We start from the raw sequence: 25362 nt of genomic DNA on the forward strand, positions 1-25362 counted from the left end.
GAACGTTAATCCATACGAGTATAGCATCCACAGTGCATGCCAATAAATATCCACAACTCGTAGGGATGAGAAGTCTACTTACTATGGTTTTACCATGACCTTCACATCCTACGACGTTAGGAACTAGCCAGGAATATAGTGATTCAGGCTAGGCTCAGGGGTTGTAGCATTTGTGATTGGCCGAATTTTAACCTGTAGCCTCGGGGAATGACGCCCCGTGCTCTGCCTGAGACCAGTTTACTCTTATATAATTGGTACTTGAAATTGAATCAGGTGGTTGTTAATCATTATGATATTACCCATACTCTAATAAAACAGGAATATTCATGTACTCAACCTTCAACCTTCTTTTGGGTATGACCTGTTTATTTTCCATTAAACCATTTGTGACACTTAATTTTCAAACTCATTAATTTTTGTTTATATATTTTCACTATATCTTTTATAGTTTCTTGGATCTTCACATTACTGTTTATCAGCACTTTTCGTCAGCCACCTGTTCGTGTATCTCGTGCACTTTGTTGTCTTCTTCCTCTTCTTCCCCTTCCAACTCCCAATGTTCGGCGTCGTCGAAGAAACACTCCTCGTTGACTTTACCAGTTCTGGGTACTAGAGTCTTCAAAATAGTACCTAAAACACACATTATTGTGTATTCATCACTCAATCAATAAATCGTACAAGGCTATAAAAAGAACTAACATTACAGTACATTCGAAAGTTACAGTATCTTTAGTATCCGAAAACATCTTATAAAATATATTTGAAGTCTTTTGAGAAGGTTGTAAACGTGTACTAGCACTAAAGGTACAAAATACTTTAATTAACCATATAGTTAATGACATTTATTAGTTATTAGTTATTTATTATTTATTAATAACATATAGCTCGAGTTATTAGTTAGTATATGTTAGTTGTTAGTTATTATACAGGAAGCTGCCGAAATTCTTAGTTTCATATCAATGCATCCCTGTAAAAAAGGAACCCCCTAATGATTGTGCGAAAGTTTTAATATACTTATTCTTCAAACCTATTCCAATTGTATAGCACAATAACCCCCCTCACAATGACAAACAGTAATTTATCTAGGAAATTGTGTTTTTCATTTAGTTATTTCACAAGAAGGCCTTCTTGGTTACACCTCAAACCCTATCAGTGGTCTTTGAAGGAAAAGGGTGTCACGACACCTATTGTTGTGTGGCGTTTCAATCATTGCAGTAACCTAAAAACATAGCCATTTTCAGTTATGTAATGAAGAACTACTCATTGCTCTTTACTGATCACGGTCCATGCAATGAGGCCGTAACGTTATCACGCCATGTTAGTAATGACACCGTTACAGAGTTCCAGAAGCCCAACTATGTGAAATAATCTTTTGTTTATTTGACATCCTTTTACATGTATTGACTAACCAGTGACTGCACCTCCCACCACAGCGACTACCACACTAACAGCCACGGCCAGCAGCTGATAGCCGGCTTGTTCTGTAGCACTGCGGCCAACGTTGGGCATCAAGTCTACATCAGCTTGCTGAGCATGCTGGACCTCCACGCCGTCCAGTGGCACACGGGCGGGGAAGACTACGTACAGGCTGGAGACACCAGGGAGACATGTATAGTAAAGTGTTGAAGAAAATAGAGTTAAGAGAGTAGGAATATACTTTATAATGGTGTGCAAAGTAGGAGTAGGGAGTACTGGGGTTGGCTTCCGGAACATTAAATATGAAATTTTCAACATAATAGCTTGTCCAAAAGGGGAGGTTTTGTTGAAGTAAAGATTGAAACTTCCACTTACAGGATAATATTTATTTCAAATGCGTCGAAGGACTTGCATGTTAAATGAACGTGTTAAAAATCTCAAATAAAAAGTAATAGTTGTGAAATTACATCTTGAGCTAAGAAATTTTAAATTGCGAAATAGTCAAATCAAATTAAAAATCACTTTATTCTGTTTGATAAATGTACAGGAATACATTATGACTGGTAGGAATAGTAGTCACCTAGCCTATAGGGAAATTCATCCAGGCAATGAGTAACAGTTTGATTATAAAAGCTACTTAACAAGATTTTGAAGCCTATTGATCATTTTGAACAAAGTTTTATCTGTACTTTTATCAGAATATTTCCAGATACGAGTAAGGAATGAGGGATGACGTGTGGTTATAATTTCCACGCCACATGGGACAGGCCCCTGTCTGAGTTACAAATGATGTAGACTTGTATTACATCTCTTCAGTTCATATCTACTGCCGCTGCTCTTGCAGTCATTTATCTTTAGTCTTCTCTGTTTTATATTATTTGCCTGACAGGGTACATATGTTTCTTTCTGCTTTTACATTCATAAAAAAATAACTATTAATATTTTGAATTCAATTATTTATAGTGAGTGATAGCCTTTCTCAGAAGGTTATATGTTAAATAATTATTTGATAAGGTTATCAATATATTTTTTTAGTTTTTGGGGAGTTAATAGTGAAGTGGATCATGACACCAATGCTTGGATGATGTGGTTGCCGCCACTTAAATTGTATTAGTTCTGTAATTATTGTACTGTGCCGGTCCCTTATACATAAAACCATAGATAAAACATACTGTTGCTTAGTCTATGATAAAACGCAAGAGGTCAACAATATCCACATCAAAGCAAAATACATGATTACACCATCATTCATAAACGTTCATAAACTTTGAAAGCCTCGATTTAATACCGAGTTCAAACTTGTTCGTTAATTTATAAAGTGCATTCTGAAGAATTAGAACCACCCAATCCTCCAAAATCAAAACGTCACTGCTGTGGGTGGTGTCTTCTTTTAGTTAGTCTGTAGAGTGATAATACTTACTTGTACCCATAATCCTCTACTGATGCCAAGAATGCCATATAGGCTCCCACCACCGCTGCCAACACTCCCGGCATGCCGTGCAAGTTATGTACACCACATGTGTCATGGACCCCTAGTTTCTCTAGTAGTTTGGGCTGTAAATAAATAAATGAAACTAATCAATTCGAATGTTTTGTCCAACCTATACCTAACGATCATAAACAAAAATGAAATTAGTAAATGGCCCTAAAGGGACTGTATGATATGGATCTCCTAATCTCTTATGGGGCACCTATATCCAACAGTTCGAAATAAAAAGATGTCTAAAAATATCAAGTCTCACATTAAGAAAGTGAAGTCATTATTTGGAGCGAGTTCTCCTAAGTCAGACTTCCTCCACTTCATACCTCTGACTGCCCATGAAAGGTCCGATTTCGGAGGGGGTGTTATCGAAATATTAGTTGGCCTAAATTATTCTCAGATACAAAGATTATATCATGGCAATGTTTGTAAATTTTTGTGATGGAGAAACAGACAGGCGTACACCTGAAGGTTATTGGAATATACTAACACATTTACTCATGTTGTGGTATCCAAAGCCAATGTTTGGCTATCTACTAGATGGAATTCTTGTTTTATCACTTACCTACACAATAAAGGTATACAATAAAGCGTAAATAAGAAGTTCGCCTTATTTAGAATGCAATTTCATTTATATGATTTTATAATTTTTATAAAAAATTTATATTCCCCCTAAAATTTGTCTAGATTATAATTAACAGTTATGTGGGGAAATTGTAACCATCTAGAATATCAACTTAACACTAACATTACAATAGAACACCATACCAATTACCTTTTTAATACAGTTTCGTAAATACACTAACAATTATTAAAACTAAAGCGGTTTGTCCAATACTTTTGATATTTTTTATACTGTTATCCATACTTACAAAGGTTAAATAGTAATATTTACAACAAGATAATTTACTAATGATTCCAGAAATAGATACACAACACACAACAGAGGTGTAATTTTTCACCTGTCATCTCCGTTACAAATGACACCAATCCAAATTACATTTTTCTTCGTCATATGTATACTATATTTTTTTCTCACTTCTTTCTAATTTGGATATAGTACCTTTTAGTAAACTGTTTAGGATTGTAAATAGGTACTTACTTTACTTTCCATCCAAATTCCTTATTCATGACTCTTATTGCTCTATCCCCTATAATCTTTTTTATGTAACGTTTTAAATTATTTATTTATATCAATTAATTATTCAGACGATCAAAATTTAATTTATGATAATTGAAGAATACCTATAAATCTTCTTTCCTAAAGTCAATAAACTAAATAGCTAGATCATTATGGCAAATCATAACAATCACCTTCATTTCTAATGAAAACCGTCTTCAAACACAATTTATTTGCTTATAGAATTGTAGTGTAAAGCAACATCCAAAGTTATTGAGTAGAAATTGATGAGGAAATAAATTTGATGTAAGTGAACCTGCATTTCTACTTTAATTATAAAACTACAACTTCTTTTATTGTAGAGAAATGCAGTTTTCACTTCCTAAATACAATGTGATGGAGCCCAAGTATGGAAGAAAGAGTAGCCCAAGCTATATAAATCTTCGTATAAGTGTATTGCTACTTAAGGGCGGAGATAACAAACTTTATAAACCAAAGTGGATGATCCGCAGACTTTATGGCGTGATGAAAAGTAACTTGACTCCCTATAACATGTAGTATGCTATTCTCGGGTATAACTACTTTTAGGACTGAAAACCGTTTCTTCTAGACGAGTATCGATTCATTTTCCAAATCTATATTGGTTCTGTAAAACAAATCTTTACAGTATATAATACGTATATACGTGTAGTCAACTTGAATTATATTGGGTCATCAATTCAAATTTCATTTAAGTATGATGTATCTTAACATTACAATAATAATGAAGGTTAGGGTACTTGTCATAATGAATTATATTTTTTAAAAACTGCAAATTCTTAGTAAACTATCACGGTAATAAGTTTGTATTGTTAGTGTTTTCACAAAAAAAATTATATCTATTGGTTTTCAACGAGGGAAACGTGTCATAAAAACACGTATGCTTGAAATTTTCAGTAAATAAATGTTATCCAAACCAAATTTACCTTAAAAAACTAATTATGTCTTAAAAGAAAAGCTTAAGTAAAAAAATTATGCTCTTAATAATTCGAATCGATATTTTCTCACTCCTTAAAATGTATTTTTTTGTTTTTACTACAGAATAATACTTTTGCTTACCAAAGTTTGACTTTAACTCCAAAATACCCTTTAAATTTAACCTCCACAATGTTCCTATTTCTTACTAACCTGAATGTACTGGAAGCCTATGACAGATAATACACCGGCAATACTGCCAACCATCATAGCTCCGAAGGGTTGCACCATTAGGTTGGCAGAAGTGCCTATGGCGACACCTCCAGCTAGAGTGGCATTTTGGATGTGCACCTAAAAAAGGAAAATATTTAAACTTAGCTGATTATATAGTTTAAATGTTTAGATGAGAGGTTACAAATAAGCTTAACAACTTGATTGGGGGAGTGTTAGTTTAAGTTTATAAGTAATTGGTTAATTGATTAAAAGAATGCTGCTACCGGTACTTATGATCTGGTCTGCGGAATTTCTCTTACGGAAAATCGCCCTAGGACATTTCACCCAGGTAATTTTGGGAGCGTTTCATAAACTCCAAATTTCACAAACTCCAACGCTTAAAATATTAAATAACCAGAGCGGTTCATAACCTCCAATTTTCATAAGCTCCAAATCTATAACATTCAAATAATCACTGTTTCACAATGTCCAAAATTCACAAACTCCAACGTTAAGATACCAAATAAACAGTGCGGTTCATAATGTCCAAATTTCATAACCTCCAACGGTACAGTCTGAGCCAGAAGTCTCTACAGTGGTTGCCACAGTCAGATAGCAGGCACCGTTCGCCAGCGCTCAACTACTGATTATACGTGCATTTTATGATTGAAGAACATTCAGCTGTGTGACTCAAATATGTGTTAGCACATAATGTGCAAATCAAATTTACATTTTTACATTTTTAATACCTTTATTCAAGCTTTCAGCTGAGTTTCTTAACTGTTCCGTATCTCAATTAAAAAGCCAATTATTACATTACAAATATCGTAAGAGATTTTTTTACCGAAGAAAAATTTTAAAACATATAAATATGTTTTATAAGTATATTTTCTAATAGCTGTTAAAATTTCATAACGATTACATCAGTTGTTTTTTTTGTCATGTGTAAAAATAGCCCTTTGTTAGAAAAGTGCCGAAAACCTTGTACTTTATTCATTCTACCCACTAAAAGGATGAGTTTAAACTACATAAAAAGGTAGAGACTAACATACATAAACGCAAAAATACATTTTTATAAGTAGGATTTAACTTATACATCATATTGTAGGTATACTGGTCACGTTTCAATAAAAGCTCATACTCGAGTATTTACACTTTTTTACTCACAGCAGTCTCGTTTCTCTTTGCAACTTAATGTGGCTAGTTCAATAATGTTAAAGTTTTGACAAGGTGATAATTTATATTTTGATTTGCCTTTTCAGTGGAGAGCTAAGCACTGTATACCTTTTATTTACCAATAAAAATGCGTAATCACAAACAGTGGAGTCTTTGACTGTCGTATAAAATATTAAGGTATGAAGTTGTTGTTGTTGTAACGATTATTGCATATTCTATTTAAAAATAGTGTTCAATGTAAATAATTCAACAAGTTATTAGATAGGTACCTTTTATAGTTTTTAGATTCTATTTAGCAAATTTCCCTATAAGAAAGTACAGTAGCTATTACCGTAGGTGGCATTGTAAGACCTAGGCCCGGGACCGATTTACTTTTTGATTTTGATTTTGTTAGCGTATTATATATATAGATTTCCGTAGTGGTTAATTATTCATGAGATTTACTTTCTGGAGAGAATTTGTAGAATAGTGTTTTATTAACTGTAAGGGTTTCTGTAATATTATTTATAATATGTTACCTTAAATTATCACTTACATTTCATTACACAGTTTAACTTTAACTAGTCTGAATTTCAATTTTTCAGTGAATATAAATTAAAATGTATGCAGCACTTAGCTCGAATTGATTAGGGGTTTAGGTTGGATAAGAAAAAGTACAGTCCAGCAAAAATTTCGCACCACGGCCTTGCTGGCGTTGCAGTCAAGAGGGAAGCTATCGTCAAGAGGAAACACCATACTTTGCAAAAAAATATATAGGCCTATTTTTTGTTTTGGTCAGAGAGGTTCTGCCTGTGGCTAAGTTGTAGCCAATAGTTTAATGCATAAAATAGCCTGTATTTTTTAATTGTTTACAAACAATGTTTCTGTAGATTGCTTAAACATGTAGGGCAATTTAGCATTTTGCAACGTGTAGAAAGAAACTACAATCGTACGCGTGCCGTATGGACTAATGTTTAATTACCTAAGGACAAAATAAAAATTAATTTATCTTTTACTGACTTTAAAAAAAAAAATGCAAAATCGGCATGTAAACTGCGAACTTAATTAGGCCTTTTACCATCACTAACTTTAACAACAAAACCAAGATACCAGAAAACGCCAAATAAAATTTCAACACAAATCACTAATTTCACTAATTAATTATGGATTCAATATCAAATGGAAAACTCCTGCTTTGTTTTTATTTCAAAAACATTATAATGAGATGATATATTCTAAACGTTTCTGTAAACATTTGACGCTTACTTTAGTGTTTAATCAATATTTTGTTTAAAGTGGAATGACCTCAACGGCTACTCTGGAACTAACCTGAGAATTAAACTAAAAAAGTTCGTAGAGATAATATATTTTTTCACTAAAGCAATTACTATGACAAGTTCCAGTGAGCGGGATTTATTAATTTTGTTTGGAGAAGGTTTTAACTAGGTACATTCTGTTTCTCAAAGGAAAAGGGGTTAAAATCATATAGACTAGCATGCATAGTATGAATAAAGTACAGGGAAAACCTATAACAGTAATATTTTGAGGTAGTTTCCTTTTCTTTATATGCTTGTCAATGCTGGAGAAACGTAATTTCGTGATTAGTTTCGACAAATGGGTAATCAAACCCTAACCATGCACTGCAGTGGCAAAAATGTTAGACTAGAGCCGTTGATTAGCTTTTTCAAATATAGATGAATATAAACTCGTTAAATGTTTTAAAATAAAATCCATTGAATATAACATGTAATACTATCTAACAACTAAATGGCTAAAGAGGATGAAGAAGCAAATAAATAGGTATTGTAATGTGGTCTCAACCATGGTCTCAACTTTTAAATAGGCCTATTTCGATAGAATGTAAAGTCAATCGAACTTTTAGCAGGAATTCCACCACATAAACTTAGAATAAGAGTAGTTTCTATTTTTGTTTATATTATTATGACCAGAACCAAATCTAGGGTAAAGTTTAGTCAAAGGGATGCATTTACACTAATTTAGTTTACCTTTACGAAAGGAGTATAAAAGTAGAAATAATAACTGGGCCAGGTCGCTAATTCAGTGGGTTTTACCAAGAACTTAAATTATCTCCACATCCAAATAGGAAACTATGCCTTTTCATATTTCACGAAGACAATTTCCGAAATTACAATCGGGGAAGCATTTGTATCAAAGAATTTTGTTAACTATAGACTACCGGTAAGCATTAAAATGCACAAACATACGCCTGTAAATTAAGTTACCATTCTTCGTAATGTAATGACATATTTGATGTAATATAATGATAATTAAATGCTAGAAACTCAGTTTCTATATCCTGTAAACTGATGCTGAGCCGGCCAAACTCCTAGCGCCAATGCCGCGCCAAGCGATTTTATGCCTATTTTTAATCGCTTAAAAATGATACAAGCAGGCTCCGTATCAAAAAAAGCTTCAAATAAAAAATAAAATTCATACTTTGATCTAAAACTTTGCCGCAGAAATTTTTTTCCTGACCAAAAAATAAAAAATTTCCTCACTTACTACATTTTTCATGTTTTTTATGGTGTTAAAAAACAATCATCTGTTTTAATTTGCCTAAATAAATTATAAAAATTATGTTAAGGTAAAAACTAGCTACATAGTAATGAGCACTGGTTTTTCCAGAAAAATAATATATCAATTTGAAATTTGTATGTTAACAAATAAGTGTAGCAGAGCAGGTTGAGTGAATGTATGTTTGTGTAAAACAGAGAGGTTCATTCGGCCCGTACGCCTCGGTATCCGGCCAATTCGATTGACTTACGGCAGAGACTGTACCGTTGGAGCTTATGAAACTTGGAGGTTATGAACTGCTCTGTTTATTTGATATTTAAAAGTTGGAGTTTGTGAAATTTGGACATTGTGAAACTGTGCTTATTTGAAAGTTATAGTTTTGGAGTTTATGAAGTTTGGAGGTTATGAAACGCACTGTTTATTTAATATTTTAGACGTTGGAGTTTGTGAAATTTGGACATTATGAACCTCACCCGTAATTTTCCTTAAGGAAATTTACTTGTGGTAAGAGGCATAGTACCAGGGCTTGGAACTGGGTACGTTTATGTATTCTTCTAAAGCAATGCCACGTGCTCATTTTGATGAAGTTCACAATATGTTGGGCGTGTTGAACTCCTAAGTATTCTCTTTTTGTCTGTTCCTCAGGTGCATAATGAATATGTTGAACTCTCATGTCAGATTGACACCCCTTTTTAGCTTTTCTATAGTTGGATAGTATATAATTGATGTTTCTGTTAAAAAGAGGGATTAAAAGCCTGGCAGTTGACCAAGTCAAGGGATAAGGATTATGAATGGAGATGTGGAAGCTAGTTACAAGACAAATTACAGCTTTTCAAGTGCCCAAGACAGTAGACGTGCAAAGGACATCTTTTAACGTCTACTAACATACGAGTCTTCCACCAATGCTGCAAGGAAGTGCTTTTCTTGATAGGCAAGAAACCCAAAACATTACATTGTAAAAGAAAAAGCATTCAACAACTTTGAAGTGAAATTAGGCCTAAGTTTGAGTTTTATCTTGACCCGAAACTAAATTCTTGTTAGGAAATATATGTAATAAACAATGGTATAAATACCTTCTACTATTAAAGTGATCTTTATTAGTCTATATATAGGCTTCTGCAGTTTCATTCCAGAGGAAACTTCCTCAGGCTTCGAATTACATCAAATCAGTTTCCTTAATGCAATACCGCAGGAGTTGAAGCCCATTTGAGCAACAAACAAATACAAAGTTCAAAAGGGACTTTTTTTTAAGATAAAAATACTTTTCATCTTGTACTTGCCATGTTGAACTTGTGCTTGCGGCTGGTGAGCGCCGAAAGAGCGTACGCCACGACACATGATGCGGCCAATGAGAGGTAGGTGTTGATGACAGCACGTTGTTGAGCAGCTCCGTCCAGACCCGCGCTGTTGAAGCTGGGCCAGCAAACCCACAGGAATACGGAACCTGGAATAAAGTCAGAATCTAACTGAATATTTATAATGATGGGAGTACGGGAACTGACATAAGAGGAGGATTGGCAATACATAACCGGATACTACACTGCCACATACTGTACCGAGCACAAAGTAAGGATTTAGTATACTTCTTAATACGAAAACTTGCATAAGCTAATGATAAGATCAGAATCTTGCCTGTGTAACCTACAACGTTATAAGTATAACCTACAAGCTATGAGCAATGGCACTGTTTATTAATCCCTAAGTCAAAAATAATCTAGCAGGAGAACGAAAACAGGCTTGAAGCTAAGGAATGCCTTTCTGAATACAAATAACCAGGAAACTTCAACATTCGTAAATATTTTCACCCTTAAGGAAAAATTACCTAATTACTGTCTCCAATAATGCAAAACAAGCATAAAATTCTAGCCACTTTCTCTAGTTTATGATTAAGGTAATTTTATTTGGTTAACGAGGCTTCAAATGGCTGAAAACCCAGAAACAAACTGTAAATAAAAAGCTACCTCTACAATACACCGGACAAAACTAACAATCAGTATTGTCTTCATCTGAACCTTAGGATGAGAAATCTACTAAGGGTGTGTTTTATCTATGGTAGTAGCTACTTTGTCTAATCACTTCGACAGCTCGATAACGTTAGCAATCATCTGCACAGCTGTTGTTCTACTACTTTCACAGAGTAATTGTAAACAATGAAACAAAACCACCAAAATTCTCCCGTAAATGAATTAGGCTTTTACATTGTTTGAACAACTCCATTTGGAAACATCCCAATCAATTGATGCTACAATTTTCAGAAGCAAAATAAAGCTTTGCTGAATTGGGTGCAATTTTTCACCAACTGTTGTCTTACCAATGTTTACCCACTCGAACAGCGACGGTTAAAAATACGAATACATTGTTACCTCTTTTAATTTTTAACAAGAGATGTATAAAATAACAGTGTCAGGCGGATTGTGATTTTATCTCTCAATACCCCTTGGCGCTTTTGGACGTATTAAATAGGTTGTTAGCATAATCCTGTTAAATTCGTAATGTATGTGTATTATGTACTTGGAAACTCTTTATCTGGTCAAGTATGTTAAGTTTACATACTTACATGTCATAGCGTATTCGGCTTAATAGCTTATTATTAGTTTCTTCCGTATACATTAGTATATAACTGTTAATTTCGCATATTTAAAGTCCTTTTAATTAAAATTTGCTCTTAATGTTATTTGTTTTACTCACAATCAACTGTTTTTAATAATATAGCCTACTATTTATACACTATCCACCATCGTCAACACTTTGTGGTGTTGGTGATGCGATAAACAATATTCAGTAAGACTTCATTGTTAACTTATTCATTTATTCGACTACTTTAAATATATTTAAAAAATACTTTCGAAGAAAGCTGGATGTGTGTTATGCATACCGTATGTTTTGTGGTGACATTTTGTACATCACGTGTTCATACGGTTTTCGGCTATATTATACAAATTATTATGACAATTTTTAGTCACTCGTATTAGTCATAGTTAGGTGCATATATTTGAATATTCACTCTATGTTAGCAATTACAAAAGCACTACATATCAATATGTATTTTTTAAATTTTTATCGGTCACCATATTGACCAACACTGAACCAAAAGCATATTAATAGTTGGAACGTTGTTCACGGAACAAAAGCAAAACTAGCTTTTGAGTCCAAGTTAGTCCATTTTGCTTTAAATTAGGTCTATCTTTCACTAATGTGAATGATTACAGAACCTTCTGTTTTCTTTGACAAACACTCTAAATAATCTAGGGTCCGTCCCAACTTGATTTTCCTAGAGTTGCATGTATAAATATCTAGATTCAATCTCTTGCAAAAGTACGAAGCCTTTATTATAACAGCAAGAATCCAAAACTATAGCATTTACCGATCATGGCGAACATGTCTGAGTTGTATGATGATCCCTCAAAGGAGGAATGGTGTTTAGGTTTCCCCAAGACCAGGCTGACCGCTAGGCCGAAGTAGGCTCCAAACGCATGGACGAAAATCGAGTCTCCAACATCTGTCACCTAGAACATTCAATGTCAAACTTTTACTATCAATTTAAATTAAAATACTAAATGTCAATATCTATTAGAAGGAGTGTTTGGAGATATTTTCCATCGCAATAAAAAATAAAATCCTCAGGACGTTTCAGGATCTGGAATCTAAACTTGTCTTCAGGCGATAAAGTACCTAAAACATAACACAAGTATTACACGAACCAAGTTGCTACTCGAAAATCACGTAACAAAAAGGTCCGCATGGTAGACAAAACCAAAAGCAAAAATCCTTGAAGAAAAAAACAGGAGGAATATCTATAAAACCAATATAACATTGATTCTACGAACTTTAGCTATAAGCAGAGAAAGTGGAAGTAATTTTATTTTATTCAACATTAATTTCGAATCTATTCGTTCTCGTACATGTTTTTCAATTCATGGCACAGTTATTTTATTTCCACAATTAACAAACATCCAAATATAGTCAAAACATCTATGCATGTTATGTTATGTGTTTAATTTTGTTCAGTCATTAAATTTGACCTAAATTAATATGTTATTAGGTTTTATGTTGATTACAAAACTATCTAATTTTCTCCAATTAAAACACACAGCAAAGCTTTAACTCGGCGAAGACCTTTAAGGTATTCTAAAAGTGGTCAGAGTGTAGAACTGAGTCAAAGTAGAGGACTTAATTAGGGCGAACTATTTCCCCGTACTAACTCTGAATAACGTACAAAGTTAGCTACGGTGGATGATCAAAGGGCTTGATTATTTTATGCAACTGAAGTTATGTTTTAGTAGTACCAAAATTGATGTTTCCATATTATACAAAGGACTAGAGAATTCGGTTTTACTTATGTAGAATATTATCTTTTTTTCTAATGAGTAATTACTTTAAAAACAAAAAATCTGTACCATAAGTTAATTTTCTTTAAATGTTGTCATAAAAATAATAAAATGCCTCAACTTTTCTTCATCTCAACTCCTCGTAGTGTCAGGTTTTTGTGCAACAGAGACGGTCTATGGTTCGATCCCACCATATCCACAAACATCTGATGGGTAATTTTCGTTTTCGATATAATGTATTTGAAACCGATTCATACAAAATGCCACTGGCATAGCACAAATGATAATATTAGTTATATTACCTGCAGTTTGTGATGTGCGAAGTATTCGTTCACGGAGGATAGTATGCATTGCAGTATTCCCATGATGATCAGCTGTAAGGGCGTCGTCTTGCCCAGAACAGCGCCCATGGAAATGAGGCAAGATGCTGCAGTGACGTCAGCACGGAGCAAGCTACAACATGGGAGGGGAATCTGTGATTTTTGGAGGGAAAAGTCTTATTGAGATAAACTCGAGATTTTTTAGACAGGTCTCTAGAAATTGGAACTGTAATAATAGCATTTTCTCACAGATTTGGTGGAAGGGAGTTGGCAAAGGGAGAAATGTGGTAGTGGGAGATTTAGTGGTAATGGAAGTATATAAATGTGAAAAAAGGTAAAATTAAGTTTATTTGAGACAATTGGCCCCATTAGTAAAAACTGAATACTATCGTTACCTAATATTAAAAAATACATAATGGATTCTGTTTTCTGTTTATGTTTTCCAGAAAAGACAAAGAATACGAAAATGTAGTGAATGAATCGCCTATGATGAAAACTCTGGAAAGGTTTGATATGTAAAATGCTTAAAGGAACTTTTTTAAATTTGTTTACCAATGTGAATAGCTTGTTCGTACATCATAGCTTATTTAGCCCAGTTAAATTACTTGTTACAAGCACACTAATCTTTTAAGTTTGATACTCTACGGTCATTTGGAAAAAGTTCAAGACCTACCAAAGCTCACTCTCTAAGTTGAGTCTAGAAACCATTATTAAGTAGGCAATTACTTGCAACTTACCTTACTCAAGACACACCTTTTAAATGCAAGCTAATCAGGAGAAGCCTCGTGTGATTGAAACTGACAATGTACTCTTTTATCTATTTTTTCCATTTGAGGTTTGCAAAAATTATGCATGAAACCATGAACAATTTAATAATCACAACTGTAGTGATAATAAGGGTTAGATTAAAGAAGTGAACTTGATCCACATTACCTCTTCAGTGTTACAGGGATTGTTGAGCGATCCCGCCCCAGCTCGAAGACCCCGTCGGTGAAGAGCGACCATTGCACGATGACGGCAGACAGCAGAAAGTTGAATCCTACAGAACTGAATCCGTACTTGCGGAGGAACGTCATCAGGAACCCGAAACCAATGAAGACCATCACGTGGACATCCTGAAACACTGATCGTGCTACTTTAGTCACCTGATAAGCCTCAATCGCTATTGTCTCTATTCAAATATTTAAGTATGTGAAAAATGGCAACATCCATGATTGATGAGTGGGTCAATAAAGGATCTAGATGCTATTTCTCAATGCACTATTGACACTGTCAAACGATGTTGACAAAAGGTCGAAGAAGATTGGCATTGTGACCACTGTTTTTACCTTTTATGTGCAAAAAGTACTTTCGTAAAATTCAAATGGCGATAACAAATCTATAAGTTAGTTTAGAGTCATCAGAAAATAATTTAAAGGAGGTTTAATTTATGTCTTTATGTAAAATTTGTCAAATACGTTTCCCAGCGCATTGTAGACTAGAGTAAATACCAAAGTAAAAGTGTATTACATATTTTGTAATTTATTTCTACATAATAAATACTTTTAATTGTCTATGGTTAACAGAAGGGTAAGAACGAATACAAAGTTGTATATGAATAAAAAAGTTGTATAGTTTAAAGTTTTTGTAAAACCACAAAATAACTATACCCTTATTAATAATTAAACTCAATTCCTCCAATCAGGATAGTTAAACTATGTGTTGTTTGATCTAATTTACTGTTTGGTTGAATAAAACAAATAACTTCTTCGATTTTAAAACTAAGTAACTGTAACCAATGCATGTAAATATTGTATGTTTTCTCTATTTCAATGTAAACCAATAAATACATACGTCTTAACGCACTAACTAAAAAGATTGAATCCTGCTTGTGGTGGATCCATGAGCCGATATAAAAACAGAAATCCGATATAAGGAAAGGTTGTCTATACAGGGCCGGACTTACCTATGGGCGAAGGGGGCGAACGCCCGGGGCCCCCGAGCCAAGGGGGGCCCCGACAGGGGCCCCCTTTGTACAGTAGTTTTTATCATTAACTTCGAAAATTGATCAGACACTTACCAAATGGGCTTCTTTTGTAACAGCTTTATTTTCATTTTCGCTATCCTATGTTCAAGGCTATTGTTAGGTGCATTTTAAGGCATTACTAGGAATGAAATTCTTGACCCTAAGGGACTTTTTCTCAGAGTTGCACTGGCCCCACGCTTAGGCCTGGTTTACACAAGCATATGTGCTAGGCTGTGACGGACAAGTTTCAGTTTCAATGAAGCCGCTCGCCCGAACGTACGGCCGCGGCGAATGAGTTGAAGGGGGTCCCGCGCTTGGGGCAAAAATACAATAAATATGAAAACTCTTGTCCCAACGTAGAACGTAACTTGTAAAATTGTGTTGTTTTAAATGGAGATTCACTGGTGTTCAAATACTTTAAAAAATATAAATATTGCTCCCTTTATGTTTTATTAAATGTTTTTCTTTTCTTTTACCTCCAAGTATATACCAATCAGGATTTTAAGGGGTAGAAGTATATTATCCGTCCAATTTAAAGGTTTTGTAAAATAGTAATTAATTAAGTTATGCGTCAAAATTTTGATCTCCAATTTAGTCTTTGGAGTCAAATTCAAAATAAGCGAATAAGCAGAAGCAGCTGCAACAGTAAATGATAATGAGCTGATAAGGGATCCTGTCTAGTCCTCTCTGTCTCACGCACGCGCATACACACACATAAAATGCCTTATCGCCTATCCAAAACAATTTAAATCACTTTACTCCCATAGTTTGTCCTTTGAGACTAGAGGTCACGTCAAGTTGGTTGAAATTGTCTTACGTTGATTCAATGCTATGTTTGTGTTGTATTAATTGATATTGGATCCATTTAAACATCTTTCAGTTTCTCATATAAATAGTTAGCTTGTGAGTGTTTATTAGACATTGCAAGATTTTGCTCGTCAATAAAAAACTCAACCTTGAAAGTCCTCAATGGTGATTTTCATGCTAGGACTTTAACATATTATAAAAACGAGAATGCTATAGGTACCAAAAACATTATGAAAATAAAATAATCACACCTATATTGTAGTAATATTGAAAAACCATACAAATCGTCGGCGATAATCGATAATTTAAATACGTAATAAACAAAAATATATTAATACTTCTAATCCAAATATATTATGGTAGCCTACCATGCTACCATACCAAATATGCCGTCACTGGTACTACAATGCAATACATTTTTATTTTTGTGTATAAAATTAAAATATGTAAAAATAGTTTTATTTTAGGAACAATTTTTTATATAGAACTTATTGCTTATTTGGCCTTAAATTGCTCTATTTGAAGCCTAAATTTAGATATTTTCCCGGGGGGACCCCCCCCCAATCTCACTGGAGGACCCCCCCCCCGAACTGAAATCCTAGGGCCCCATTGGAAAATTTGCCCGGGGCCCCTGTAGTCCTGAGTCCGGCCCTGTGTCTATAACAAATATAATCCTAGGTACCTAGATTACTTAGTTTTTTTTTTTTTTTTTTTTTTTAGCTCATTTTATTCCAAAATTCTCGTTCGCCCGAAACAAACAGATGAAAAGAACACAGAAACAAACGTAGAAAAGACAAAGAGAAAAATATTAATTTGTCTAAAAGTTCAAAAACTATTATCAACGATTAAAAATATGTACATAGAGCACCAAAGGAAGCATAGTTTGCTGCCGATATGTTTTCGACACTGGTTCATCAGCTGTTAATCACCAAATGTGGCGGGAATCTCAGGGGAACAGCTGATTGGTTGTCGTCGATGTTAACCTCCCTAGGCTCCACAATATTGCGAAACAAGTATTGCCAACTCACCGGATTAAATATCTCCCCTACAAACGGTAAACTCACGAGGATATCATTGGAGGTAAATATTTACGAATTCAACAACAAACATTCAACCATATTTTTATTAGCTGGAATTTCTTTCCGTTGTCAAACTGTTTTCTGTGGGTATATTTTTATTGTTACAAACACGAATATTTACTGTAAATTCTACTTGGAAATAGTCCTCACAGTATACGACGCATTTAATGCAATCACACAGTTATTTGTAAAGGCGATTCAGGACTTTGACTTTGAAACATTGCTTTAGTTCGAAGATGTAAGACCAAATGTGATTCACCGAAACTATTGAATGGGTTCACATTCAGTTGCACATAAGTTCGTATTAACTTCTAAGAATATGTTCTTAGAAGTAACTTGGAGCGTAGCCCGACAAAGTTTAATATTGAAACTTGGAGCTTGTTTCTCATTTTGAATATCAATGTGTGAAAGTCTTGTTCATTAGTTACAGACATTGACAAATTAAACCATAACAAAAGACAATGCTAACAACAACAAAACGAAAGATTTTTATCACCGATTAAACAACATTCTCTCTTGTTGGACCTAATTTACAATGGTTTCTTTAATTAATAGCACAAAGGAATACTTGGTCTTAATCAATAACAAAGCAGCACTGATTTGTTGTACTCTATTGTACAGTCTAAAGGTCGATTCACACACATCAGTTCCGGAACGTCACAGTCCAGTCACTTCAGGCACGTCACAGTTAACAACAATATTCTTTAATGGATTTTCTATAGCGCTATCTACACTCATCGGTTGCAGTCTCGTCAGTCGCTCTGCCGGCAACCGTCAGTCAATTTCAGATTTCTTTCCACCGATATTTTTGGATTGTTCGGATGCCTGACGGACCTGTTTGAGGTTTGAAAATATCGTTATTTTATTTAAATGGTTGACTTTATATTTAGAGTACTGTTTGTAACAATCAACAAGATGGACAATGAAAATATGATAGAATATAGGTTTATAATTTACAATTTTTGACTGTAAATTAATGTAAACATTAAAGACGGAAGACTGACTGAAACCAACTGACGGACAGTTGACTGAGAAATTGCGGATATCTGAGACTGAACTGTAACTGGACTGTAACGGAACTGTGACTGAACTGATATGTGTGAATCGACCTTAACTCCATCCATACTCATCATTCACCTACATGCGTCGCTGTCTTGAAGAATTTATTGATTGATTACCATATACACAATAATTACGAGTAAACACCAATAATTTATATAGGCCGACGAAATTGTGTTGTGGGCAAGCGTAGTACCTAAGCGTCGCATACTAACTGGTGTTATACTTACTGGAATACTTCCTGAACATAAGCCTGACAGTTGTTAGGGAAAGTGGCTCCCTCATATTCACGACCTCTCATTAGTTATTTGTTTTTTTTTCAACGCTTTTTACTTTTTCAACGTTATCTAACATTTTATAACCACTGTCATAACCTCGTAGCGGAACAGTATTTTCATCAGCACAATCAGAAAACTTGCGTACTGCTTGTATACTTACTGGAATACTTCCTGAACGTGTCCTTAGCCTCCTCATTGTTGGAAAAGGTGGCATCAGCAGCTGCAGACTTATCGTAGCGGAGCAGCACACACGCCAGCACGATCAGCACGGCTTGGAAACTCAGCAGCGCCAGCACTGTACGTTTACCCACACCCGCCATTTCAACCTGTCATACAAACAATATTGACTAACTATTCAGTAAACATTCATTTACAATTAATTATATGTTTGTAAGCTGGAATACCAAGAAACATATTTCAATATTCAAAAAATATATTTTTTAAGATAATTTGTAATTCTATTGGATGTAGAGAAATCCGTCCGATATCTTTTGGAAGTCTAATCAGTTTAAAGGATATATTTTGCAAGATGATATCAACAAGGAACAAATAAATAAAATCGGTCGATTCCCTAAAAAATCATTTAAACTAAATTTAAACTTTATCAGATCATACGAAAAGTACATTTACTACTGTTGCTACTTACTGTTAGACATTTATTTGTTTAATTTTTAATTAAAAAGTTGTATTTTTGTTTTAACAGTACTGTTGTACTTGTTTTAAACTGTAAATCTCGAAGGTTTAATGTAACTGTTGTTCATATTGACAAAAGAATCAAACTATCTAAAACACAAACCTCTTAATAATAACAATTATCGTCCGAAATCGTTCTAAATTTATTTACTTCTCCTCTAAGTTAAAATTTCAAACTATATATATTGGCTTTACAGTAGGCAAACAATATAGTTATTAATTACAGTTTGACTTTCAACATCTGCCCTGTTTCATAAGCTGTAGTGATAGAAATGTTTCGACATGAAAATACCAATTGAGTCAACATGGTTAAAACGCAAACCATCTCCAGTCATTGTAGTTTTATGTGGATTTTTGCAATTCTAGGCACAGTTAAGCTAATCTAATCGAAATATACTATGAATTTAGATAAAATAATAAAATAACTATCGCTTTTTAACCCACAACACCTTCTTAGAAAAAATTAAATAAAAATAAATGATAATGCCGCAATCCCTAGGTCTAGCCTGAAGTATTGTGAAAAACAGTTCCATGCTTGTGACTACCGTCAAGAGAAAACAGGATTAGGTTGTGATGAATTAAACATGAAAAATAAATCAGATCAAAAAATTGTGGTTAAAGTTCAATAAATTAGTATTGCATTCAATTTTTTGTTTAAGCTTTAAGTTTAGAAAATCCCTTGATCTATTCTAACCTCGTTTTTAAATATTTTATTACACTTTTTTGCAAATGCTCTATCAACCCGATTGAGCCTAGGCCTATGTCTTCTAAAAAAATAATATATATTCGATTTGATAACGGCAGTAATCAGAATTCGAGGTATCCTAAAACGAGAAGTAACGTGGTTCTTTAAACTCCACTACGACGTAATAAAAGTGATATGATCCACCCTGCAAGAAGTAGATTAACTAGAACATTTTGACAAACCAAAAAAGATACTGTATATGATTTCATTATTACCATTCTTACTTCGCCACCAACACTGAACTCTGTTAGTTACTGAAACGTGTGTCAAAATTTCACATTTAATACAGAGTGATTGTCATCCTAATAAAAGCCTTTAGCGAACTTCCCTATGGAAGAAGCTATTAGGATTGCCCTCAGAACATTGAAAGCCAGTTGAGCGGAGCGAACACGTTTCGTGGTTTTTCATTAAAGAAATGAGTTAAAACAACGTTTATTGATGAAGTAAAACTTGTATAACTGTTATATAATAAATAATAAAAACAAACAATAATTGTACTCTTTCATAAAGCAACAAACCCTAAGTACTTGTTAAATCGAATATTTTTTTTAATAGGAGTTAAATACGAGTATAACTTGTTTAGGGAAATATTATTGTAAAAATCCAATCAAACAAATTGAAATTCGCTTAGTCGGGTTATCTATGGCGGAGGTATTTATTGATGCTGATCAATAGATGAAAATAACAAAACAAAATATCTAATTCCGGTCGCCCAAATCAACTTATTTAGATTCCATTCGAGCAAAACATTTTCCTGATCAGGTGATATGTATGTATGAGTCTTCTGTGCAACTGAAACTTTTAAAATCTCTTCCTGGTGAAGCTACTTAATATACATTCGAATTGCTGATTCCATTAGGTTATTGGCTGGGTAGTTATAATGCAAAGGTTCTTTTTACATATTCAGAATGAAAATTGCATCTTGAAATTTGTTTTTAAATTGCTTGTCATGTTGGTACGATTTTGGTATTGAGAAATCATCTCGTTTTACACATTTTTTTACTCAAACAAATAATTTAAACCAAGAAAAACTATTGCTAAATGGAAATTAGAGATTTTGGCAAGCATATGAACGCTAATTTAGATGGCAATGTCGTCACTATTATAATAAACCACTGTCTACATGAATGTAATACTAGTATTCAAACTCTTATATATTTCTATGACTTGGATTTATTCCCACAAATATCCGTCGAAAACAATTAAGTTATTCAAATTTTTAACATGTCAGTTGTCTATTTAAAATGAGTGCCATAGGCTATACAAGTTTGAATATATCAATTCTAAATTGATCTTAGCTAAGTCAATCTTATGCTCGGTAACCGTATGTTTATTAGAAACATAATAATAATATTATTATTTCTCAGATCATGTTTTTAAACAAAACACAAACAATATCCAATAGGTAGTATCCATAGTAACGGTAAAAAATATTTAGTATTTGCAGTTTAAACTCTTTCTCTTAAAATTATTTTTTACAAATATACCCAATTTCAATTTCCCACAATCCTATGACATTTTTATTTGAGATATTGTATGGAAATCGTTTCAAAATGTCAGAAAATGGAGCAAGCTGATGGTTTTGGAAGGTTTAGGTATATTATTCCAAATAATGAATATTATGTTTGTATTTATAATTAAAGCCGCTCTACAATAACACATACAGCCCTCAGGTATCATACATAATTTTTTTTATTATTAAAGTATTTGAACATATCGAAAAGAAAACAAGTTGTTGAATTAAAACCGGTTTTCCAGTTAATATTCTACTAGGTGAAACCCGTCGAAACCGACGGTTTACATTCAAGCCCCATTTCATTTAGTGTTAAACCACGTCAAACCCAAATAACATGCATTAATAGGAAAATAAGGTTTTTTGTTATTTACAAAAAATACTAAAAGAGATACGAAGTAAGTGTCAATCACAAAGTTGTTAGGAATTAAAAAAACCTATAAAATGATGTGCCACTTGACATATGTCGCTATATGAAAATTTTGAACAATGACCATTTGCAAATTTTAAAAAATATTTTTATTTTTATTTTTATTATTTGTCTCAAATTACAGTAAAGCTAATTTCATAACGAGTAAGAAAATTCAACCGCAGAAGGGCTAAATGCGTTGGTATAGGAAACACAGAGTATTAGAAAAATATAGATTTAAAAAAACTGCCACCATTTTGAAACGGAAAAAAGAAAATTAATTTCTGTTTTCGCCAAATGTTTGTCTAATAAATACTTTTAAAATTATTTACAACATGACATATGATATTATTTGATAATTCCGAGATTCGAACTAGTGAACCTCAGTTTTTGGCACACCCTGTATTGGAAAAAATATTTTTACGTTATTCCTTGGAGTTGATTAAGCGGGAAATAATTTTATTTCATCCTTGTACGTTAAGCCGTTTTTCCGTAATTAATTTGAGACACCTCTCGTGGGACACCCTGTATATATGTGTCCGTTAGCATGATAACTCGAGCAAAAATGATCCGATTTTAATGACATTTGGTACAAACGTGTAAACCTACATTTATTCGAAAAGTTCGCGAACCAGCATGATTGGATTATAGGAACGGGGGTTTATGGGGGGTTTTGTGGGGTAAAAATAGGCTTTTCCCATTTTTGACCCTACAAACACAAAATTTCGCAATTTCTTTCCAAACCATTTTGTAGCGCTTAAAAAACAAATAATGTAGTATATTAAAGCGTTATTGTGCGCCTAATAGTAACGGAAAAAATTTAAAAAAATTGTAAATTTAAATTCCCATGTTATTCTTACGGATAATAAGTCAACTGTTGTAGTTTGCTTGTTTATGAACATATTTTGATCGAATTTGGAAAATACATTAATTTCTTACTAAACTATTAACATTTTACAAACCCCCCCCCCCTTTTATCCTCACTGTTGTAGCAAAACTGAGTACTCGTTAAACTAATTATATTTAAATAGGGAATAAATGTGATATTTTTAAGGAAGAATTTTAGTGTAAATCCTATCAGACTAATGGAAATTCGCTTAGTCTGCAGGTTTGCTGCGGCGAGAATATTTTAATATATAAGATTGCATGTGTTATTTGGTAAGATTCTGCAGAACCTATGGCATAACTTTACCAGCAGCAACTGTGGTTTTAAATTTTAAGTACCCTTTATTGAATGAAGTGAGAGGCAATTAACGCTTGAAATGAATTCTAAAGAGACTAACGAGGCTCTTATCGAAGAACCCAAAGGAATTCCTTGACTCTTGTTTTCATTTAAGAGGCGTCACAACTCTTATATTTTGAAAGCGTGTATCGTCCATAAAGTGTATGAATAAAAAGCTACCCGTATATTTTTGAGTAGTAGTATTTATTACTCTTTACTCTTAAGGACCATTTTTTGTAGATTTCAAGATTTTTACTGTTGATTTATTTATATATAACGTGTTGTTGACTACTTTGAAGTTAAAATCCTACCCTCTTAAGGGTGATGTCCACATTTTAATACTAGGAATAAAGGGGAAATCTACATCCCTTATGTTGGACTAGAACAAACTAAATCTTATTATGAGGTCCTGGGACTTAAATGTCTAAATAAACTCTCCAAGGAAGTGCTCTTAATAACCATCAAAGCCTTCAAAAATTAAATTCTTCAGTGGCTGACTGTGCAGTGTGCACCCTTTTTATGGGCTGGGACAATTTTTGGATGTTGAACCAAAGAAATTTTAATCTCGTCATATTTTCACTATACTATACAGTATTGTGCGTTCTTTCTTTAAGTTATACCGTAATCCTCGCTGGGCAATCTAAATGGCCTTTGTTTCTTTGTTAATGCCTAAATTTTTTATGCACCGTATTTATTTCAGACTTGTGTTTTTGAAGCATGTAATCCACTTTTTGGCGTGTCCATATGCATACGTGTCTACCGGAATAAAACATTGATTCTTTAAAGGAATTAATTATAAGTGTTAAAATTTAAATTCTTACCCTTTACTGTAATGACTTTAAGCATAAATTTTAAATATATCGTTTAAAACAATATTATGTTCCCCCAAAATTCCCTATTTGAAGACCCATAGTTCCAATATAAAAAATTTTGCTATCATACATTAATATTTAGTACATTTTTATACAAAACTAGTATTTGGTATTACATATTTTTGTGACTTATTATATAATTTTTTCTAGCAGGTACCTGGTGGATTAGGCAACCCTTCTCGAACGCACGCGCACTCACCAACATGGGCACAATTGTACCTACCCTATCGCCGCCCATGACTCATAATGCCGGTGTACTAAAAAAAATTTGAATTTGAATGTTTGTTTTTTTACAAGATTTGCCATGTTATATGAACATAAATAAAAGTTTGGAGAAAATTTCCAAACACGATATTATTATAATTATTTTAGGAGGAAATATAAAAACGGGTTTGCAGTTAAGTACAATTTATTCAGTAAAGTTGAACTTGTTTCATGGTAAAAAAAGTACCAAAAACCTGTACATAAATTCAAAGGTATAGTTAAATCGGTACAGTATTTGTGAAAATAGGTGGCATAAAAAGTAACAGTTCAAAAGAATGTGCGAAAAATAAGTTAAAATAAGCTATATTAAATGCTAAAACAATGATTGTTAAAAATCGAATCGATTAGAATGGGTTTCTTTAGTCATGCAAATAGGACCAAACGGATTTTCCTTTCTTACAGTGATGAATTCAAATAAATGTAACAATAACTGAAAACATATTTAACTTTAAAGTCTATGTAAATTTATTTTGACCATTTCTAAGGTAAATAAATATGTATATTGACTTTTCACCAGACAACAATTCATTCATATTTAAATATGTATAATTATTTTTTTGTCTACAAGGTATTTTTCTAAAACGTCAATATACTACACAAGATTAAAGTTTCCAACAACTTACAACGCTAACCATATATTTGTTAATACCCTCTGATAAACTTAAGTAAAAAATAAACATACACACTTCACCTGAAACCTTTAAGATCCCAAGTCACTCACAAAACAAATCTCTGTAACATTCCTTCAGCCTAAAGTAAAACAGAAGAGGACTAAACTAATTAACGGCAATTAATTAAAGCACACCTCAACAAAAGGATCTCATTACCTGGAGGAAGCGATGTAATTCTCTTGACACTTGAACGATGACAACTGACAACGGAGTGTGCCAGCCGA

General features: G+C 33.3%; 1 protein-coding gene across 1 annotated transcript; it reads right to left on the reverse strand.

Moving 5' to 3' along the window:
* Positions 1–356: 356 nt before the first annotated feature.
* LOC128986469 (ammonium transporter Rh type A-like) lies at positions 357–25362 on the reverse strand. The gene is made up of 10 exons (XM_054406856.1): positions 25295–25362; positions 18910–19075; positions 14455–14644; positions 13504–13654; positions 12238–12379; positions 10154–10317; positions 5184–5321; positions 2837–2970; positions 1410–1588; positions 357–630 (listed from the first exon to the last, which is right to left on the reverse strand). Exons 2-10 carry the CDS (start codon positions 19067–19069, stop codon positions 476–478), a joined length of 1413 nt encoding a protein of 470 aa, XP_054262831.1. The 5' UTR covers positions 19070–19075; positions 25295–25362; the 3' UTR covers positions 357–475.

Source organism: Macrosteles quadrilineatus, unplaced genomic scaffold, assembly GCF_028750875.1.
Source record: "Macrosteles quadrilineatus isolate MER2022 unplaced genomic scaffold, UCM_ALF_1.0 Scaffold_2__2_contigs__length_208266976, whole genome shotgun sequence".
In the NCBI taxonomy this organism is placed as follows: Eukaryota; Metazoa; Arthropoda; class Insecta; order Hemiptera; family Cicadellidae; genus Macrosteles; species Macrosteles quadrilineatus.